The 22,558-nt window shown below is 44.7% G+C and overlaps 1 protein-coding gene across 1 annotated transcript in view; it reads left to right on the forward strand.

Annotated features, from left to right (window-relative positions):
• LOC142302391 (uncharacterized) overlaps window positions 1–19,669 on the forward strand; it is a 138,894-nt gene extending 119,225 nt beyond the window's left edge. Inside the window, exons 3-4 of the mRNA XM_075343446.1 lie at window positions 18,365–18,605; window positions 18,811–19,669. Coding sequence (XP_075199561.1) covers window positions 18,365–18,605; window positions 18,811–19,669 — 1,100 coding nt within the window. The remainder of the gene's footprint in view (window positions 1–18,364; window positions 18,606–18,810) is intronic.
• Window positions 19,670–22,558: the final 2,889 nt, after the last annotated feature.

The following is a 22,558-nucleotide window of genomic DNA, read 5'->3' on the forward strand; positions in this document are numbered from 1 at the left end:
GTGAAAGTGTGAGGAGTAGAAACTGCAAGTGTCTGGGTCGGAGCCCAGGCACTGACAGCAAGGTTGGCAGACGGTGGTGGCCCTCTGCAGGAGTTAGTGGATCTCTGTGGAACCGTAGGGCCGGGGTCGGGTGGTGGCCCGCCGGTACCGAACCGGGGAGCGGAGTGAAGCTAAGCACACAGGCAGGGCCATCGGACCCCGACCAGGCTTGGAGCCGCCGACAACAGTCAAATCCGAGTGTGACAGGAACCCCAGGGGTTTCCCAACAACCAAGACCCGACAGAAGGCAACAGTCCACACCGAGAGGATATACAGCCACCGCCATAGGCTAGAGATCTAAGGACCAGCGCCTGCGGGCAAAACGGGCTCCTACGGCACCTATACACCGGGGAGCGGACTACCGGTGGGCAACCACAGGAGTCAGAACATTCTAACAGGTGCAGGGAAAGACAGCCACCATCAGCCGTCCGGGGAGAGCACAACAACACTGCAGCCGGCTGCGGGACCCGTCCATCCGGCCGTTTGGTTTACCAGAGACTCTGTCATTGATTGTCTGAGTGAGTACACCAGTGCCATCCGGCACCGCGCCGTGCTGTCCCTGCAACCCTGCACCCCCAGCCATCCAGCCTCCCCGTTACACCACCGGGCCCCGGGATCACCAATCCCTACCCACGTAGGGGACAACATCCTAACTGCTCCCTACCATCTCTCCCGGGATCCCCATCACCAGCAGCGGTTGTGCCATCATCACCACATCCCGTGGGTGGCGTCACGAACCATCTCCCCAAACAAACCATCCCTTTTCACTCACCGGTGAGGAGCTCTGCTCGAGTCTCCGGGTCCGGCCCACCGCTCGAGCCACTGAGCAGCAGCAGCAGAAGCCCGGGACCCGAGCGTGGCGAGCGCGTCCCCTCCGCCCGCGACAACTTGGCGTCATGAACAGGATAGAACCAGTCTACCTACCGGTAAAAGTGCGCCTTGCAGTCCCCGCCGTCGGCGTCCGGCTGAAAAATTTGAAGTGCTGCCATCTTTGGCGCAAAGATTTCCCACTCGAGCGTCTTCCTCGAGCAGGGAAGGCGTGAAAGCGAAGCCCCGCCCCAAAAAGGAAGTGCTAGAAAGAACCAAGGGGGGACGGGAAAAAGATGTCTGCGCCCAACGGAGCCGTTGGAGGAGTGGCGGTCGCTGCCGCAGCGGCGCCCGCAGATGGAAACGGGGTAGCCCGTGCTCCAGCCGCAAGAGCGGGGGAGGCCGCAGGTCCAGCGGTCGCCCAGGTAATGCCGTTCTCCCTGCCCTATGTGCCTAGTGCTACCTGGCTGCCGCAGTACGATGGGAAGCCTGATGCTTTGCAGGTGTTCTGGAAAAAGATTAGCCCGGTCCTCGATTTATATCCCTTGGCTGACAGGCAACGGGCAGTGGTAGTGCTAGGACAGCTAGGTCCGGACTCCCCCTCGATCAACGATCCAAGATCTGAGCAGCCCGACTAACACCGGGGCGATACATAAAGACGCACACACAGGTTTTCAGTCCAAAAATAGATCAGTGTTTTATTCATACTGAAAACAAACAAATGCAAAGTCATTCAGACAAGAATGCAAAGCAAAAGTCCAGCTTGTCAAACAGCATAGCAAAGGTTCTAGAGGTGCCAGTCCATTCAGGTATATCATTCCCACAGAACCTGCTTCAGCTTTCCATCCCAACCACCCAGCACCCTTGAGAAATTCTGGCTGTCAGTTTATGCTATGCTAAATGTGTAGCTGTGCAAGTCGGGTGTTACCCCAAAAGCCTGGAATAGCAGAGAAGGTCCAGGTCAGGTTTGACCTCCTTCCCTGCTGCTCACCAGTGCAAAAGGCAATTGTTAGGTGGAATATATCTCCCATCTACCACCATATCCTTTACTACATCACACCACTCTGAAATGCAGCTTTATGAATTTACCTCACAAGGTAAGCCTAACTGAAACACTTTATGTGGTACTCCTGGTATAGAATGGACAGTGAAAACAGGGGGATATGTGGCTAAGGATTGCAAAGGATCACTCTTTTGGATCGATCTAGTACTATACACAGAGCCGGCTTCACCACCCGGCACACATGGGCAAATGCCGGGGCCCCTGGACAGCTGGGGAGCCCATTCGCCGTCTTCAGTCCTGTGGGACCCGGGCTGAGTTCCAGCGACTGCAGTGCTTGGGCTGGAAGCTGCACTATCCTGGATCCTGGTTAGTGCAGTTGCCCGTCCTTTAATTCACACTGGCACTCAGCATTCACTGCTAAATGCTCTGTGCTCCTCCTGCATTGAAGTTCATCTGTGGGCGGAGCTACCGTGCTATGTGCTCCAGTCCCACAGATGAGGAGGAGCTGCAGCGCAGCTCCAGCCAGAGCTCTAGCCAGCACACTGAGCACAGAGTATGGCCCCCCTCCACCTGAGCTGTATGTTCCAACCCCTGATCTGTATGGGCCCCCCCTCCACCTGAGCCGTATGTTCCACCCCTCTGATCTGTATGGGCTCCCCCTCCACCTGAGCTGTATGTGTAGCGCCCCTGAAGCCATCAGGAGCTACAAGGTACTGCATCCTGTCAAAGATGCGGGGCCTACTCCCAGGAACCCAGCAGACTAGTGCCGGTAACGATAAAGGAGGAGGGGTCAGACAGTCGGTAGGAGTCAGTAGGAGTAAGTAAGTGGAAGTGAAAGGAGACGGACGTAACCGTACTGAAGGGAGTGTGTAACAGTGACCTTACAGGCGCAGGCGTGTGGTTGCCGAAGGAGTACGGTGGAGTACTCTCAGAACAATAGCACCGACGGGGTACAGAGCCCTAGGTCAGGCAAACGCTCCAGGCAGACTTGATAAAATTTGCACAGTGAGGGGACCTTCCAGGACCTCACTGACTGTAAATTCTGGGGGCACCAGCAGTGACGGGAGAACTAGGGACCGGAACAAAACACCGACCCTACAGGGTTCAAACTGCCCGCTGTATGGACTAAAGACTGAAAGACTACCAGGAGGTGACCCCCAGATGCTCCAAGCCATGGAGACCCACCAACTAGAGAAAAGTGCAGGGGAAAGAAGCCAACAGGTCACCAAACCAGCACTGAGACTAAGGGGACCAGTGGTGAAGACCAGCCTTCCACAGGGTACCAGCCATCAAACCACTGTGAGTAAAGAAACCAGTTACACTGCAATAATTTGTGTGGCCTACCTTATTTCCGTGCCTAACCCCATCCCCTACCCCTGGGGCCCTGGCCCTACATGCGGAAGGCCCAACATCCAGGCTTCCATTAACATCAGCCCCAGCGGTGAGAGACTGTGCAGCGACGGTTCCATCTCCATAACCGCAACTCGCAAGTGGCGTCACAATACAAACTTTATTAAATATTCCCCTATATATAACCCCTTTCAAGCGACCCCCAGGGTCACGGAACGGTGCAACGGCGACCAAGTGAATTGTCCCCGTATATATACGGCCCGGGACCAAGTATCCCATAGACTGGGGGTCTCTCATATGTTCCACCTCCCCTGATCTGTATGGGGCCCCTCTCCATCTGAGCTGTATGTTCCACTCCCCCTGATCTGTATGGGGCCCACCTCCACCTGAGCTGTATGGTCCACACCCACCCCCTGATCTGTATGGGGCCCCCCTCCATCAGAGCTGTATGTTCCACCCCTCCTGATCTGTATGGAACCCCACTCCTGTATGGGACCCCCAGTGCCGTATGTTCTATCACCCCAGAGCCGTATATGCGGTCGTGACTGAAGAGCCATATGTACTGCCACACCAGAGCCGTATGTGTTGCCATCCCAAAGTCATATGTTCTGCCACCCCAGAGACGTATGTGCTGCCACCCCAGAGACGTATGTGCTGCCCTCAGAGCCGTATGCGCTTCCACCCCAGTGCCTTCTGTTCTGCGCCCAGAGCCATAGGTGCTGCCGCCCTAGAGCCGTATGTACTGCCACCACAGAACCGTATGTACTGCCACCCCAGAGCCGTATGCGCTGCCACCCCAGAACCTTATGTTCTGCTCCAAGAGTCATATATGCTGCCACCTCAGAGCATTATGTGCTGCCACCCCAGAGTCATGTGTGTGGCCCCACAAAGCCATATGTGTAGCACCCACGGGGCAAGTGGTTAACTTAACTCGTCGCCGGGCCGGTGATGTCGGGTCTGGGGATGTAATGGGTGGCCCTGCCCAGATTCATGGCCCTGAGGTGTACAATAAAAGGGAAGGATGATGGGGATAGTTTGTCTCGTGACGCCACCTGTGGTGCACGGCCAGGGATTAGCCGCTGCTGCTGTCGCTATCACCCAGGGTGGATGGTTGTAGCAGCTAAGATTGATCTGCTCCCCACAGGTGGAGCGAGCCCCAAGGAGGATAATGAGGGATATAGTGGCCATTGGTGCCAAAGCGCAGGACGACGGCAAGGACAGGTGGACACAGTTCAAACTGCCCGCTGTATGGACTAAAGACTGAAAGACTACCAGGAGGTGACCCCCAGATGCTCCAAGCCATGGAGACCCACCAACTAGAGAAAAGTGCAGGGGAAAGAAGCCAACAGGTCACCAAACCAGCACTGGGACTAAGGGGACCAGTGGTGAAGACCAGCCTTCCACAGGGTACCAGCCATCAAACCACTGTGAGTAAAGAAACCAGTTACACTGCAATAATTTGTGTGGCCTACCTTATTTCCGTGCCTAACCCCATCCCCTACCCCTGGGGCCCTGGCCCTACATGCGGAGGGCCCAACATCCAGGCTTCCATTAACATCAGCCCCAGCGGTGAGAGACTGTGCAGCGACGGTTCCATCTCCATAACCGCAACTCGCAAGTGGTGTCACAATACAAACTTTATTAAATATTCCCCTATATATAACCCCTTTCAAGCGACCCCCAGGGTCACGGAATGGTGCAATGGCGACCAAGTGAATTGTCCCCGTATATATACGGCCCGGGACCAAGTATCCCATAGACCGGGGGTCTCTCATATGTTCCACCTCCCCTGATCTGTATGGGGCCCCTCTCCACCTGATCTGTATGTTCCACTCCCCCTGATCTGTATGGGGCCCACCTCCACCTGAGCTGTATGGTCCACACCCACCCCCTGATCTGTATGGGGCCCCCCTCCATCAGAGCTGTATGTTCCACCCCTCCTGATCTGTATGGAACCCCACTCCTGTATGGGACCCCCAGTGCCGTATGTTCTGTCACCCCAGAGCCGTATGTGCGGTCGTGACTGAAGAGCCATATGCACTGCCACCCCAGAGCCGTATGTACTGCCACACCAGAGGCGTATGTGTTGCCATCCCAAAGCCATATGTGCTGCCACCCCAGAGACGTATGTGCTGCCCTCAGAGCCGTATGCGCTTCCACCCCAGTGCCTTCTGTTCTGCCCCCAGAGCCATAGGTGCTGCCGCCCTAGAGCCGTATGTACTGCCACCACAGAACCGTATGTAATGCCACCCCAGAGCCGTATGCGCTGCCACCCCAGAACCTTATGTTCTGCTCCAAGAGTCATATGTGCTGCCACCTCAGAGCATTATGTGCTGCCACCCCAGAGTCATGTGTGTGGCCCCACAAAGCCATATGTGTAGCACCCACGGGGCAAGTGGTTAACTTAACTCGTCGCCGGGCCGGTGATGTCGGGTCTGGGGATGTAATGGGTGGCCCTGCCCAGATTCATGGCCCTGAGGTGTACAATAAAAGGGAAGGATGATGGGGATAGTTTGTCTCGTGACGCCACCTGTGGTGCACGGCCAGGGATTAGCCGCTGCTGTCGCTGTCGCCCAGGGTGGATGGTCGTAGCAGCTAAGATTGATCTGCTCCCCACAGGTGGAGCGAGCCGCAGGGAGGATAATGAGGGATATAGTGGCCATTGGTGCCAAAGCGCAGGACGACGGCAAGGACAGGTGGACACAGTCTCTGCTGTTTCAAGGTTTCTTTACTCACAGTTCTAGCTTGCCCGGGAGATAAACTAGAACAGCGTGGGAAGAGAAGAAAAAGGCCAAGGAAAGCCCTACAGGTGACAAATACTATTGAAAACTCTGCTGTTAGAAATGGAAAGGAAGAACTAAGACAAAAAAATCAGAATAATGAAAATATGGGGGAAAGAAAAAACAATCACAAACTAAAATGTTTTTATACAAATGCACAGAGCATGGGCAACAAACAAGAAGAATTGGAGTTACTAACTCAGGAAAAGAAATATGATGTCATTGGCATCACTGAAACTTGGTGGAATGATACACATGATTGGAATACAAGGCTAGAAGGATACAACTCATTTGCAAGAAACAGACATAATAAACGAGGAGGAGGTGTCGCATTGTATGTTAGAAAATCCTATATCTCCACAGAGATTGAAGCTTCAGAGACTGGGAATTCTGTAGAAGTTGTTTGGGTAAGAATACAAGGAGAAAACAAGGGAAAGAACACTGTTATAGGAGTGTACTACAGGCCGCCTCAACAAGCGGAGGATATGGATGAACTCTTTATACATCAGATGACCAACTTCTCAAAAAAATATGATGTTGTGATCATGGGAGAGTTCAACTATCCAGTCATTTGTGGAGAATCTCTCTCAGACACAAGTAGCAGTTCCAATAAATTCGTATCCTCTGTTGCGGACAACTTTCTCTTCCAAAAGGTGGAGGAGAAAACAAGGGGATCTGCTACCTTGGATCTAATCCTTACAAACAGGGAGGAAATGGTTAAGGAGGTAAGGGTGGCTGGGACCCTGGGAAGCAGTGACCATGCTATCATAAAGTTTTGGATAACTAGAGGAGGAAGACCGGAGAAAACTCAGACTTCAAGGCTGGATTTCAGAACGGCAGATTTTAAGGGACTTAAAAAGAGAATAGCAGGGATTCAATGGCTGTATCTCCTTAAGGACAAAAATGTCCTGGAAGGATGGGACATCTTGAAAAATGAGATTCTCAAAGCGCAATCGTTAACAATCCCTAAAAAAGGGAAGAATAAGAAACATTTAAGGAAATCAGGTTGGATGAACACAGAACTTAAACAGATGCTAAAAAGGAAGAAAGAAATGTTTATTAAATGGAAAGAGGGAGGCATATCTAAAGAAGAATATAACACCGTCTGCAAAACCTGGGGGGCACACATTAGATTAACCAAAGCTGATAATGAAATAAGGCTTGCAAGAGATGTCAAAAGCAATAAAAAAGGATTTTGGAGTTATGTCAAAAATAAAAGAGAAGTCAAAGATGTTATAGGAATTTTACAGGATGAGAATGGTGAAGTTGTAAAAAATGATGTTGAGAAGGCCGAACTTTTAAATTGTTATTTAGCATCTGTTTTCTCTGAAAAAGTAAAATCAACTGATCTTCACCATTCTATTGCAGGATTAGAAGAATCCAGACCATCAATAAACAAAGAGATACTGAGGGAATACTTAGCTAACATTAATGAATTCAAGTCCCCAGGTTCAGATGAATTACACCCCAGAGTACTGAAGGAGTTAGCAGAGGAAATATTAGAACCACTCTTCATAATTTTTGAAAATTCTTGGAGAACAGGAGAAGTTCCAGAAGAGTGGCGAAAAGCAAATGTTGTCCATATCTTCAAAAAGGGGAAGGAGGTGGACCCATGGAACTACAGGCCTGTGAGCCTGACTTCCATACCAGGAAAGATCTTTGAACAAATTATTAAACAACATTTATGCAAGTACCTGGATGACAATGAAGTGATTAACCAGAGCCAGCATGGGTTTGTAACTAATAAGTCAGGTCAGACTAACTTAATTTCCTTCTATGACAAAATCACTGACTGGGTGGATCAGGGAAATTCAGTAAATATAGTATATCTTGACTTCAGTAAAGCATTTGACAAAGTACCTCATACAATCCTTATTGAAAAAAATGACCAAGTGTGGAATTTACAAGGCAACTGTTAGATCGATTTGTAACTGGCTTAGTGATCGGAGTCAAAGAGGGGTCATAAATGGCTGCACATCCAGTTGGAAGATTGTTTCAAGTGGGGTACCACAGGGCTCTGTCCTGGGCCCCGTGTTGTTCAACATCTTTATCAATGATTTAGATGAAGGTATTAAGGGTAAACTGATTAAATTTGCTGATGACACAAAGTTAGGAGGAATAGCTAATACTATAGAAGAGAGAGAGCGGATTCAACAAGATCTAAACAAGCTGGAACAATGGGCAGTAACTGATAGAATGGTTTTTAACAGGGAGAAATGCAAAGTCATACATCTTGGCAAGAATAATGAAAAGAGCATATACAGCATGGGAGGAATAGAGCTATCCAAAAGCATGTGAGAAAAAGACTTAGGTATACTAATAGATCATAGACTGAACATGAGTCTACAGTGTGACGCAGCAGCAAAAAAGGCAAACACCATTCTAGGATGTATTAACAGAAGCAGACAGTCTAGATCACGTGAAGTCATTATCCCCCTTTACTCCTCTTTGGTCAGACCTCATCTGGAATACTGTGTCCAGTTCTTGGCACCACATTTTATAAAAGACATCAACAAACTGGAGCAAGTTCAGAGAAGAGTGACCAGAATGGTGACTGGACTGCAAACCATGTCCTATGAGGAACGGTTAAAGGATTTAGGATTGTTTAGCTTGCAAAAGAGAAGACTGAGAGGAGACTTAATAGCTGTCTACAAATATCTTAAAGGCTGTCACACTGTAGAGGGATGAGTTTTATTCTCATTTTCACAAGCAAAGAGTAGAAGCAATGGGATGAAACTGATGGGGAAGAGACACAGATTAGATATTAGAAAAAAAAACTTTTCGACAGTGAGGGTGATCAATGAGTGGAACAGGCTGCCATGAGAGGTTGTGAGTTCTCCTTCAATGGAAGTCTTTAAAAAGAGGTTGGGTGGACATCTGTTTGGGATCCTGATTTGAGCAGGGGGTTGGACTAGATGACCCAGGAGGTCCTTTCCAACTCTAATATTCTATGATTCTATGATACTGGTCACCGCCATGATTGGCCCTGTCGATCCCGGATCCTTTGGTGGTCAGAAGCGGTACAGTGGACTGTGGGCCCTTCCTCCTTGCACATTTAAAGATGGATCCCTGTGGCCTGAAGCTACTTGGGGACCCCCAGTTCTTAAAAAGTGAACTCCTGTCCCATATGCAGGTTCCGAGGGTCCGTGGTAGGGCCTAACTTTAATCACGACCCCGGACCCTATGTAGCACTGTGCTTCGGGAACTGGGGTGGCCAGAGGGACCTACAATCCCCCTGTCCTGCAGATTTTGGTGATACAACTTGAAGTCTGTACCACCCTAGGATTCTGCACCCTGCACTGCGCCGGCCCGAGGGGGCAATTAAGCTCTCCCCTCGGCGACTGTATTCTCCTGCGTCCCAGCAGAGCCACCGGTAAACCCGTTTTCTACTCTCCTGCTGGAGTACTGTCGTGTTGGCTAACTCCCCCTTGGTGGCTGCTCCTCCTCTGGTTCCCTGTCACTAGTGGGTGGCAGCCCCCGATGGTTGGTGACCACCTTAAGACCCAACCCTAGCCCGGTCCCCACTGGGAGGGCAACCTATTAGTGTGTATGAGTTTATGTGTTGTGGAACCGGTACCGACCTCCTCTGGATCCAGGATGAGTACCGCACCTTAAGTGAAGTGCAGTACCCTGTGGTGACTGAAGCCTCAGGGGCGCCACATTTGCGCTGCCACCCCAGAGACTTATGTACTGCCCCCAGAGCTGTATGTACGGCCATACAGAGCCATTTGTGTTGCCACCACATAGAAGTATCTGTCACGATCCAGGACCAGGATTCTCCGCTCCAGAGTTTCACAGACCTGGCCTGGTCATGTCAGGGGTTAACTCCCATCAGCCTCATTCTGGTTTCAGGAGACACTATTTATGGTCTCTGAACCTGCATTTCTGTGCTGGTTATAGTTTTGCTCTGCAGCCTGAGACTTGCTCTGGTGAGAATTCCTGTTTGATCTGACTCCTTGTTTCCGTGCCCTGCCTGTACCCTCCTCCGTTCGTCCATCTATTCCAGTCCCTGACTGTTGTTTGTATTTCTCTCTGCATACCTGAGCTTCCGGCTACCGACTCGGTTCTGTTCTCTGGCTTGATTTTGATCCTCCCTTTGCTGTGACTTGAGTTTCTTGGCTAGAAACTTGACTGTTTGACTAATCTATTGTCCCCTGATGGTTTGTCTGTTTACTGCCTGCTGAAGTTACTCAGCTGTAATTAAGCTGCCTTTCTGTTACAGTGTTACTTTGACTCTCCTTCACTACTCTGCTGCCACTAGTGGGGAATATGCTGTACTAAGTCTTACTTGCCCTTTGTACAGCGTGACAGTTTGTGCTGCCACCCCAGAGCCGTATGCGCTGCCACCCTAGAGCCATATGTGCTGCCACCCCAGAGCCATATGTGCTGCCACCCCAGAGCCGTATGTGCTGCCACCCCAGAGCCGTATGTGCTGCCACCCTAGAGCCATATGCACTGCCACCCCATAGCCATATATACTTCCACCCCAGAGCCATATGTACTGCCACCCCAGAGCCGTATGTACTGCGACCCCAAAGCCGTATGTACTGCCACGCCAGAGCCGTATGTGCTGCCACCCCAAAGCCGTATGCGCTGCCACCCAAGAGCTGTATGTGCTGCCCCCAGAACCATATATGTGTTGCCACCACAGAGCCATATGTACGGCCCCACAGAGCTCTATGGCACCCATCCCAGTAATGTGTATGCCCCACAGAGTTATATGATACCACAGTAACATCTATGCCCCTCAGTAATATGTATGTGTGACACCCTTGCAAAACCAGGTAGTCACACATTAGGCCCCCGCATAACACCTTCCCTCACAGGGTTACATACAGCTGACCTGAAACCCTAGTCACCCCCCTCAGGGCAAGACAGGCACACCAGTGGGCAGGACCAGGCGGTTAGGGAACGCCCACCTAGGGGTCTAGACAGCCCGGGGCAGGAAAACAAGCAGTTCAAGCCTAGAGTTGAAGAAGAGAGAGTAGAGAGTTGGAGTTCAAGTTGAGAGGAGTGGAGGCTGGGGCTAGGTGTAGCTCCAGCGGAGGAGAAGCTCAAGTGGAACAGTGCCAGGGCTGGAGCCCTGGTACCTCGGCTAAGTGGCAGACGGTGGTCCCCATCGGCAGGCGACGGGAAGACGGCAGCTGGATATCCGAGGTGGACTGGGACAGGGTTAGAGCCCACCGGTACCGACACCAGAGACTCGACCCGGAAATCGTGCACAGAGGGGGTACTCGGACCCTGAAGCCAGAACCGGAACCAACGGCCTAGCTAATCAACCGATTGAGGGCAGGATTTTAGGTCCTGTCCCAACCAAAGTCCCAAAAGCAGACAACCACCCACAGAGAGGGATAGGGCAACCGCCAGGGCCCATAGATCCCACGGGTCAGCGTCAGCGGGCATGGCTCCTCAGGTACACAAAAAGCCGGGAGCGGACTCCCGTGTTCCATATCGGGAAGTCTAAACAAACAATGGAATTAGTGCAGAGGAAAAGACGGCAACCACCATCCCGGGTGGGGGACCATAGTACAACCGGCCGCGGCGGCCGACCACCAGCACCTTGGTTTACCAAAAGACTCGTATGATTCATTTAATTGTGAATAACCAAATACCCCCTGGTACATCCGGGCGCGCAGTCCCCTGCCATCGCCATACCCTGCACAGAGACACTGGGTCCCAGGGCAACCATCCCTACCCACGGAGGGGTTAACATCCAGCTGCTACTACATCTCCCCTGGGTGTCCCACAACAGCAGCGGTGGTGTCCCACTTCACCACACACCGTGGGTGGCGTCACGAACTGAATACGGCCAAGCCCGTACAACTACGTCCCCATTTTCATTTGGCGTGTCCGCGTGACCCCCGGGTCCGGGGGATCCCTCGAGCCACACTGCGGGTCCGGATCCAAGCAGCCCGGCTGCTACAGGCGTGGGGGCGGCACATATGCACCTCAGTAATGTGTATGCCCCCAGTAATGTCTATGCCCCAGCCCTTTCATGTCATTTATATATAGAAGCCCTCAGCCTCTCCTGTGATGTACTGTATATACAGCAGTGTCAGTGTGCACTGTACGGCCATGTCTGTTAGTGACGGCCACCAATCAGCGCAGCCACATGCCCAAGAGGAGCTGGACAGGAGACGACAAGTGGGGAGGGGAGTGAGGATCCTGCTGGCTTCCCCATATTAATAATACCACTAATGTGTCTGTGTGTATGATGTGTATCTATTTATATCAGTGTATATGACCATGTATAGATTTATGTCTGTCTATATGTATTTTTTGTGAATTTGTCTTTAAATATGTATGTGTATGTATCTGTGTATGTGCGTCTCTACGTGAGGATGAGGCCCACTGAGACTCTTTCGCCCGGGGCCCACAAAAACCTGGAGCTGGCCCTGACTGTACAAAATATTGAAAAATGTGAAACCACCTATTACAGACAAGTTCATGAATATATAGGGCACTGTGGCTTGATATTTAGGGCTAGCTGCAAAGCAGTTGGCATAGCAATGCTGAACCTTGTCCACTGCTCAAAGTGCCTGCAATGGATATGTGAGCATCACAACTGGACTATGGAGAAATGACAAAGTTTGCATTATGTGAATGGCTGGGTGCATGTGTGTTACTTAACAAGAAAACAAAATGGCACAAGAGTGCACTTCAGGTAAAGGCAATTTGATGGAGGTAGAGTGATGCTCTGGGCAACAATGTTGTGCTGGGAAACCTAGTATCCTAGCACTTATAAAGGAGTTCTACCAGCTTCGACCTAAACAGTGTTACAGACATTGCCTAAATATTGTTACAGACAAGTACAAGTATTTCCATCATCTGGCTTCTTTCAGAAAAATAATGTGCCCTGCCACAATGAAAAAAAAATCAGAAATGGTTTGAGGAACATGGTAAACCATTTAAGATGCTGACTAGCCTCCAATTGTTCAGATCTCAAAATGATCATGCAACAACTCTGATCCATGGAATCTGACTTTGAAATATACAGAATCTAGAGGATTGGAAATTATCACTTTGGTGCCATATACTACTGTAACATGGCTTGGGGCGGTAGCCATGGGTGAGGTACCTGCTTTGTTTGCCCGGCACGCTACAAAAATAAGGGGTTCCTGGGTGTGTGTTTGTATGCGATGTTGCTATCATAGACACCTTCACCTTCGCCTGCCATGCTCTGTACGGTATCCGACCCATTTATCCCCAGGATGAGGAAGCCAGACAAGTGGGTGAAAACAAAGTACTCTTTGCTGCAGGGCAGCAGGCATTATATTTCATGGACACTTCTGTATCATACAGAGGCACATTCATCATGGTTACAGGTGACGGCACTTTACTTGAGTACAGTACATAGGCAGAACAGATATGGTAAACCTCCATCTTCCTGGTAAAGGTCCACATGGGTCAATGTGTTATGCTGTGAATCTTGCACTCAGACGACTGACTGTGATTCATACCCTCTTCAAGTGTACACAGCTGGGCAGATCCTTTTCCTCTCTAAGATCCCAGACATATGGCCAACACTGGACTCACCTCCCTAAAAAGTCTCTCTCCAGTAGGTTTCACCCACTTGCCTTTGTGCTTGATCTCAGTTGTCACCTAGGTTAGTAGCTGGGCTTGCTGCCTTGTACAGAACACACACACCCTTAGACTTGTCTTCTCTGTCAAGGTTGTCCACTTGTAGTGGCCAGGTCCAGATTGTGTCTGTTTCTTTAAGTATATTCACTTATATGTAATACTATGCTATATGTTATAAGTAAAGCATTTTTCATTTGTTGTGTTCTAGCACCATCTACTGTTGAAAACTGTAAGAATTTTAAGTGTTCATTGGGTGTTATCCTATTGGCTAGTTCTTGGTCACATGGCTCAATAGGTGGAGCTATTCTCCAGCCTCTCTCAGGGGCATTTGCTCAATGTAGTTTTAGTGCACTCCCAACGCACACATTTTATCCAGAACTTACAATAATGGTCTCTTGTCGTCAGATACACAGGACTGCTTCGTGCCACTGCCAGTCTGCCATATACATACAGTTGTGTTCAAAAGTTTATATTCCCCAGCAGATTTTTTGCTTTCTTGGCCTTTTTTCAGAGAATATGAATGATAGCACTAAATCTTTTTTTCCACTCATAGTTACTGATTGAGTGAAGCCATTCATTGTCAAACTACTGTGTTTTCTCTTTTTAAATCATAATGACAGCGAAAACATCCAAAATGATCCTGATCAAAAGTTCACGTACCCATTTATTAATACCGTGCATTGCCCCCTCTAACATCAATGACAGCTTGAAGTCTTTTGTGGTAGCTGTGGATGAGGCTCTTTATTTTCTCAGATGGTAAAGCTGCCCATTCTTCTTGGCAAAAAGTCTCCAGTTCCTGTAAATTCCTGGGCTTTCTTGTATGAACTACACACTTGAATTCTCCCCAGCTCAATTATATTCAGGTCAAGAGACTGAGATGGCCAGTACAGAACCTCCACTTTGTTCTGCTGTAGCCAATGACAGGTCAACTTGACCTTGTGTTTTAGATCACTGACATGTTGGAATGTTTAAGGACATCCCATGCATGGCTGATAAGTGCAAATTTGCCTCCAGTATTTACTGATAGCATGCTGTATTCATCTTTCTTTCAACTTTGACTAAGTTTCCTGTGCCTTTGTAGCTCCCACATCCCCACATCATCAGCGATCCACCTCCGTGCTTTACAGTAGGAATGATGTTCTTTTCATCATAGGCCTTGTTGACACCTCTCCAAATGTAACGTTTATGGTTGTGGCCAAAAAATTCGATTTTGGTCTGATCACTCCAAATTACCTTGTTCCAGAAGTTTAGAGGCTTGTCTCTGTGCTGCTTGCGGTATTGTAGGCAAGATGCTTTGTGGCATTTTCACAGTAATAGCTTTCTTCTCGTGACTCGACCATGCAGCCCATTGTTCTTCAAGTGCCTCCTTATTGTGCATCTTGAAACAGCCACACTGCTATTTTTCAGTGAGTCCTGTATTTCAGCTTATGTTATTTGTGGGTTTTTCTTTGCATCCCAAACAATTTTGCTGGCAGTTATGGCCGAAATTTTTGTTGGTCTACCTGATTGTGGTTTGGTTTTTACAGAGCCCCTGATATTCCATTTGTTGATCACAGTTTGAACACTGCTGACTAGTATTATCAAGTCCTTGGATATCTTTTTGTATCCCTTTATTGTTTTATACAGTTTAAATATCTTTTCCCATAGATCCGTTGACAAATCTTTTGCTTTCACCATGACTCACAATCCAGAAACATCAGTGGTTGCATGAAAGATGCAAGAGACTGTCTGGACCTCAGAAAATCACTCAGCTTTTATGCACACACTGATTACAAGCAAACAGGTCACAGGTTAGGATGTTACCTTTATTAGCCATTCATACCCATTTGTGTCAACTTCTGTGCACGTTATCAGGCCAAAATCACCAGGTTATGTGAACTTTTGATCAGGGTCATTTGGATGTTTTTTTGTTGTCATTATGATTTAGAAAGAGAAAACACAGTAGTTTGACAAATGTCTTCACCCAACCACTATCCATGAGTGGGAAAAAAAGATTTTGTGTTATCATTCATATTCTCTGAAAAAAAGCCCAAGAAAGCAAAAAATCTGCCGGAGTATGTAAACTTTTGAGCTAGAGACAGAGCTCTTGCCCCTTACCTGATCTACATAGAATCTCATTAGTACCAACTGACAGCTCCTCTCAGTAATGGGAAAGTCTTCACTAAATACAGATTTTACCTCAGAATGAAGAATTTTAATAATGACTGATAAATTCTAGCAGAGAAAAAGCAAATTTTTGCTATGAGATATATTACAAAGTTGTTTATTTTCTTTTGTACTATTCATTTATGACATAAAGATTAAAAGGATGGTCACTCACTAACCCCTTCACGACCTATGACGTACTGGTACGTCATAGGTCGTGTCTGTCCCTTTATTGCAGGCTTGCGCCTGATAACTAGTTAAGTCCCGTTGTCAATCTGTGACAGCAGGATCTAACGTGCACTGGCAGGGAGCACATCATTCCCTGCCCCTATCCCTGGACTAGACTGTTAAAGACTAGACTTCAGACAGAAAAACCCACAAACAAATAGGAACTGAAAACCGCAGCAGTAAAGGACTGGTAGAGCATTAATAAGGAGGAAACACCGCGTCTGGTGATGTCCATGAGGTCAAGACTTCAGGCAGTCATTGCCAACAAAGGGTTTCAACCAACTATTAGAAATTAATATTTTATTCCCAAATATTAAATTTGTCCAATTACTTTTGAGCCCCTGAAATGAAGGGAGTGAGTGTAAAAACGCTTTAGTTCCTCACATTTGTATTCAATCATTTTGGTCAACCCTCTGAATTAAAGCTGAAAGGCTGAACTTCAACTGCATCTGAAGTGTTCTGTGCAAAATCCATTGTGGTAATGTACAGGACAAAAATGTGAAAAATGTTGTCTCTGTCCAAATATATACGGACCTAACCGTATACAGTGGGCCCCACAGTCGGTGTCCTGGTGGGCTCTTGGCAGCTCACTCCGACACTGGCTGAACCATCATTTTTTTTCTCAAATTAGCATCTATCTAATATAATCTAGTAAACAGAAAATCTATACAACTTTATATGTAATAGAATATTTACCTTTCCTGGAGAAGACAAGACATTATAAAGCCATACAAGCTGAAAACAGAACTATGTAAGTGTAGAATAAGAAGACACTGAAAATTGGTCAAAAAAACAAATTGTAAAATGCAAAGTAGCCCTGTCCTTAGGAGGTTAAATATGCTAGAAATGGCCGTGTTTATATGCTAACAATATTTGCTTCTAGTCAGGTGACATTTGTAAAGATGCCATCATTTCAGTAGTATCTACAACATGAAAAATGCAGAAATGCTATTTACACAGCTGTTTTGGATCCAGTTCTCCGGAGTATTCGGCCATGAAACAGTAGCTGTCAGTGATATTTCTAATGAGCGTTGCCTCTCAGATCAGAGTTCATAAATTAGATGTAGACATTTTAAAGGGCTATAATTTGTATTACTGCTTTATAACCATTATGTCCCTTTACTACTTTACTACGTTATACTTTTGATTTTTTTTTTCCTGTTAGTGCCCTAGAAGTATTTTATACCACTTCCACATTCTTTCTATGATGCATTTCTCTTGATGTGGTAGATGCCGTAGTTCTGAAACATGTTAATCTGCCTGAAGGTAAAATATTTACACTGCATGAATCATGCACTTATCACTTCCCATCTACATATCACATTTACTGACAGACTATATTGCTTCCATGATATAGTCTAAAACATCTGATTATTCAGACTTAATACCGTGATGCTAAAGAGATACATATGGAGACGACTACATCCTAAAACATTTATTTTATGTGAGTCATGTCGTTTTCATACCCAATCGACCTATACCAGTTACTGGCACATACTGGCACACTGTTCCCATAATACTTATTGGTAGTATTGATATACAGTATATCGCTCTTCTGACATTTACAATACATAAGCAGCTATAATCCAACTTGTGTTCCAAAAATCATAGCAGATGTGTGATGACTATTCTAATTGAAATGCCCCCATCTCAAGAAATTTTTATGAATGTGGCTGAATGCTTCTCACTGCAAATGAGCAGATCTGGCAAAATTCAAATTTGCTACATCGCATGGATTATCCTGCAAATTTATCCTCTGCAAATACAATGTCCCTTATTATGGTATGGGACCTCACACAAGTCCTGCAAGAGACAAAGTGAGTCCTTTGTATAATACTTATCCCCTCTCCCTGTTAGAATTAGTATAACTGTGAATATATTATCTGCTCCTTTGCTGCTGTCACTCAACAAGCAGTTAATTTTATAAACTTTACTTTTTTGAATCTCAAAACCTAAACTTCCGAGCTTACCACTACAGGTATGTATAGACTCAGCCTAAGGCCCCCTTCACACGTCCGTGAAAAACACGTGCGTTTTTTGTTGTCCGTTTTTCTTGTCCGTGTTACGTTTTTACATCCGTTTTTAAGTTCCGTGTGATATCCGTGTTGCATCCGTGATTCCGTATTTTACTTCCGTTTGTACGTTTTTTACCTCCGTGTGTGATCCGTGCCACTAGCGTTTCCGATCCGTTTTTTGATTGCGTTTTGCTGTGGTTAGTCATCACATTAATTTGTTAATGTGTTACTGCTGGCAGTAATTGACTTTTCACTACCTTTTGGATAAATGAATGCTGTGCGTGGTTTTTTTTTTCCTTTTGACATAGTGGTGTGTGATTTTTAGTTGAGAATGTCCATATCAAATGAGGCTCTGCTTTTTCTGGCATGGATGGTTTCTAGACGATTTGGTGTAAGGCGATTTATGATTCCTTCAGCAGAAATGTCTCAAAGAAGAATGTGGGTGCATCCAATTGTTCAAATGCGTCAAACTCATGGACATTTCCATTGTCTATATGGTGAATTAAGGCGATATCCTGCAAAATTTCAGGCATATTGCCGATTAACAGTTGATATGTTTGATACAATCTTGGACACTCTCAGGCCTCATCTCCAACTCCAGGACACAAGCATGCGCCAATGTATCTCACCTGAACAAAGATTGCTTGTTACATTAAGGTGGGTTTTTTTTAAACATTTTGTATTAAAATAATGTTTTTACTTTATAATGTTTAAATATATATATCATTAGACTAAAATATACATCATAAAATTATTATTTATGATTCTATTTTATGGATTAACATTCAACATTTCTTTAAAATGTTTAAAAAAAATAACGGTCCTTTTTTTTTCATTTGGGATACACTTACACAATCTTTAGGTTTCTGGCTACAGGCATGTCATATGGAGCTCTACATTTCGACTTCCTCCTTGGTACGTCAACCATCTGTGGAATTGTCCGTCTGACTTGTGATGCCTTATGGTTACATCTTAAAAATCAAGTAATGCCACAACCAACTTGCGAAAAATGGCTTCAAATAGCCCATGGATTTTATGAAGTCACTAAATTTCCACACTGTATTGGGGCATTGGATGGTAAACACATTAGGGTTCGGAAGCCACCAAATTCAGGATCTAGATATTTTAATTTTCACAAATTTTTTTCAGTTGTAATATTAGCATTAGTTGACACTAATTATAAATTTATTTATGTAGATATTGGTGCGTATGGGAGTGCTTCCGATGCACGGATTTTTCGCTCAACTAGATTGGCCAGACGTATGATTTCAATGGACTTAAATTTACCTACTCCATCACCACTGCCTGGTACTTCTGGACCAACAGTACCTTTTGTGATGGTTGCAGATGAGGGTTTTGCCTTATCACCACATGTAATGAGACCTTTTCCTCGGCGTGGAATTGATGATTTAAAAAGCCAATTCAATAGTCGTTTAAAAACAGCCCGTAGTTATGTAGAATGTTCTTTTGGTATTTTAGCCTCCAAATGGCGCATATATCAAACAACAATACAGCTAAACCCAACGAATGTGCAATCAGTAATCAAAGCTACAGTAGTTTTACATAATTTTTGTAGAATTCATGAGGAAAATGTCCTGTTAGACCCTTTGAACTCTCATTATGTAGCTAATTTTTCAAATGTTCAAATGGAGAATACCCAACCAGTTTTGTCTGGTTTGCAAATAAGAAATAATTATATGTGTTATTTTGTTGATCATTAATTTTTGTTTTCGAATTTTTTTTGCAAAAAACCATATGTGTTTAAAAATTAATAAATATGTTCAAAAGGTTTATTAAAAATAAGGTATGTCATCAATACATATTTTTCTTTCAGTCAAATATGATAATAAACTTGTTTATTATTTAAATTTGGATAGCCAAAAAATTTTTTTTATTGCTTATGCATAATATATATTGTATTTGTATTCATAAATTTTCAAGATATTAATCTAATTTTGAAAATTAAAGCACAAAAATGTCATGAAAAAAAACTCTTTATTGATACATGTCCTGAATTATTGAAATGAAAGTCTTTAAAAAATGAACACAATTTTGATATTTGTTGATATACAATCATAGAACATAAACATGTAATTTTACAAAAAAAAATGTGTTATTTCCACACAAATTCTTCAAATTAAAAAAAAAAAAAACTCGCAGAACAAAGTTAGCCTTTTTTTCTATTAGTATGCACACACATAATGGTCAACAACATTTCTTAGCTACATCATTTACCATATTGACTAATTTGTGTTCAACATATTTTTATAAATGGTGAAGTAAAAAAAAAAATATACCCTTTATATCAAAATGAAATTTTTAATACATAATATTATTTTGCATATTATGTGGCAATAATACAAATAATTTACACCTTTAGTTTCCAATTATTTATATTTATATTATTAGAATGTAACTTTAGGAAATGTTGTGTCTATTAACATTTTTTTTTTTTTTTTTTTTTAAAAAACAAATTAAAAAAAAATAAAACTAATCAATTAAGTCCTCTAGACTTTCAACTGTATCCTGTGCTGATGGAATATTAGAATCATGTTCTGAGATTGCTTGGACAATTAATGTACTGGTATTAGTTTTAGTGGCGCATGTTGGTATATTGGGTTCCTGAGTAGCTGTAGTTTGTAAAATGTTTGATGAAGATGCATACATGGCTTGTGGTATAGCTTGTGAAAACATTAGTGGCTGCTGCATTTGTGGCTGATGTGAGTATGATATATTTGTTGGATAATGTTGAGCTTGTAGAAAAGGTTGATTGGCATTTTGGGCAAAAATGACAGATTGTGGGTATGTTTGTAATTGGCTAACTGGCTGTCTTGTTTGAAAGGTAGAGGTATTGATGAAATTTTGGCCTTGTGATGGTTGTTGTATGTAATTTATTGGGATATTTTGACTTGGATGTTGAGACATCTGAGTCATCATGTTGTTGATTTGTCCTGACACTATATTTGGAATGGTTGTGATAGGTCTATTAATGATGTTGGTTGTGTCAATATTTTGGGCAGTTTGGTGGGCAATGTTGGTTACAACTGATGATGATGTCTGGTTTGTCATATGTTGGGTTATGTTGGGTAATGAAGCATCAATATTAGAAGCATTGTAGTTTGTCCTCCACTGTTCGATTGTTAATAGTACGTGGTTTGGCAATGGGCGTGTTTGGCAAGCTGAGATTAAAGTGAGTATGGCTGCCCTTAAGCGTTCCTGGTGTTCGGAATCAACTTTGGCCAAACATGGTGCTAGTGAGCGACAGAATCTTTCTATGTCATTTTCCGGCAATAAGGAATTCATAATTGACATGACTCTTGTGTCAATAATTTCTGGCAGTGATCTTAAGTCTTCAGGACGTCTTATCCGACGTGCCCGATATGTGTTGGTTTGAAAACGTTGGCCAGAATTAGATTGAGATGATGGTTGGACATTAACAGATGAATATTGTGTTTGGGTTTGTGTTGGATTTGTTATTGTCTCAGTATCAGCCTCACTGGATACCTGTTCTGTATGTTCATTTTGTGTTTGTGGTATTTCTGCAGTGGGATGTGGCTGGTCCACCTCAGAAGCAGAAGTTGCAGGAGCTGATTGTGCAGCTGATGGGTTTTCATCTGATTCATCCATGTTGTCGTCAGTCCTGTTTTTTTTTAAAAAGGATAAGAAATAAACCATTTCAGAATAAAACAAAAATCAAAAACAATGTCATTAGTATAATTAACAAATTTTACTTACTGAGTCACCTCCATAATTGGTCGTAGGAATTCAAGTTTTTCAAAATAAACATATCTTCTCTTTCGTGGATTTGCTGATGTTGATGGAATTGGGTTGAACTCGCGTCTATACTGATCCCGGGCAGATCTCCATCGGCGTCGTACTAAATCCACTTTTTTTTTAAAAAAAAAAAAAAAAAAAAAGGAAAAAAAAATAAACCTCACAATGCTATTTTTTAAATGTTTAAATTAATTTAATTTAAATTTAATTATTTTAAGTTAATTAAGTAATTTCAAATATTACTATGAATAAATTAAAAAATAAAACATATTTGTAAGGAAATTAACTTCCATTTTCAATTAACTTTTTAGTTTTAAGAATAAGTTATATGTTTAAATTTACAAATAAATCCTAATGCCTTAAAAAATATTTGTTTATTTTTAACATATAAAAATTAATTTAATAATTATTTATTAAAAAAAAAAAAAAATAAGTAAAAAAAAAAACACTCACCAAATCGTGTTTTTTTCCCTGGTGAACAACGGTCCCATCCATTGTTGGGGTAAAGTTCTGCAGCAACAACCTTCCATGTTCTGTCAACAATTGCCCGATCACGGTAGCCTTCAGATCGAGTGTCCCATAATTCTGGGTGACACTCAACCACAGAAATTATTTTCTCAGTATCAACACGTGGACCCATGGATAAAAAAGATTAGAATCCAAATGGGAACAAAAATCCAGCAGAGAATTAGGTAAACACTCCTTCAAACACTGGGTGTGGGCAGCTAAATGAAGGGTAATAACAGCAAGTATCACATTACAGCCACCTGATTCCAACTGAAGCAATCGCGGCCATAAATGATTACAAAACGGACACGGACAACACGGAGATGCAT

Source organism: Anomaloglossus baeobatrachus, chromosome 4 (assembly GCF_048569485.1).
Source record: "Anomaloglossus baeobatrachus isolate aAnoBae1 chromosome 4, aAnoBae1.hap1, whole genome shotgun sequence".
NCBI classification, from domain to species: Eukaryota; Metazoa; Chordata; class Amphibia; order Anura; family Aromobatidae; genus Anomaloglossus; species Anomaloglossus baeobatrachus.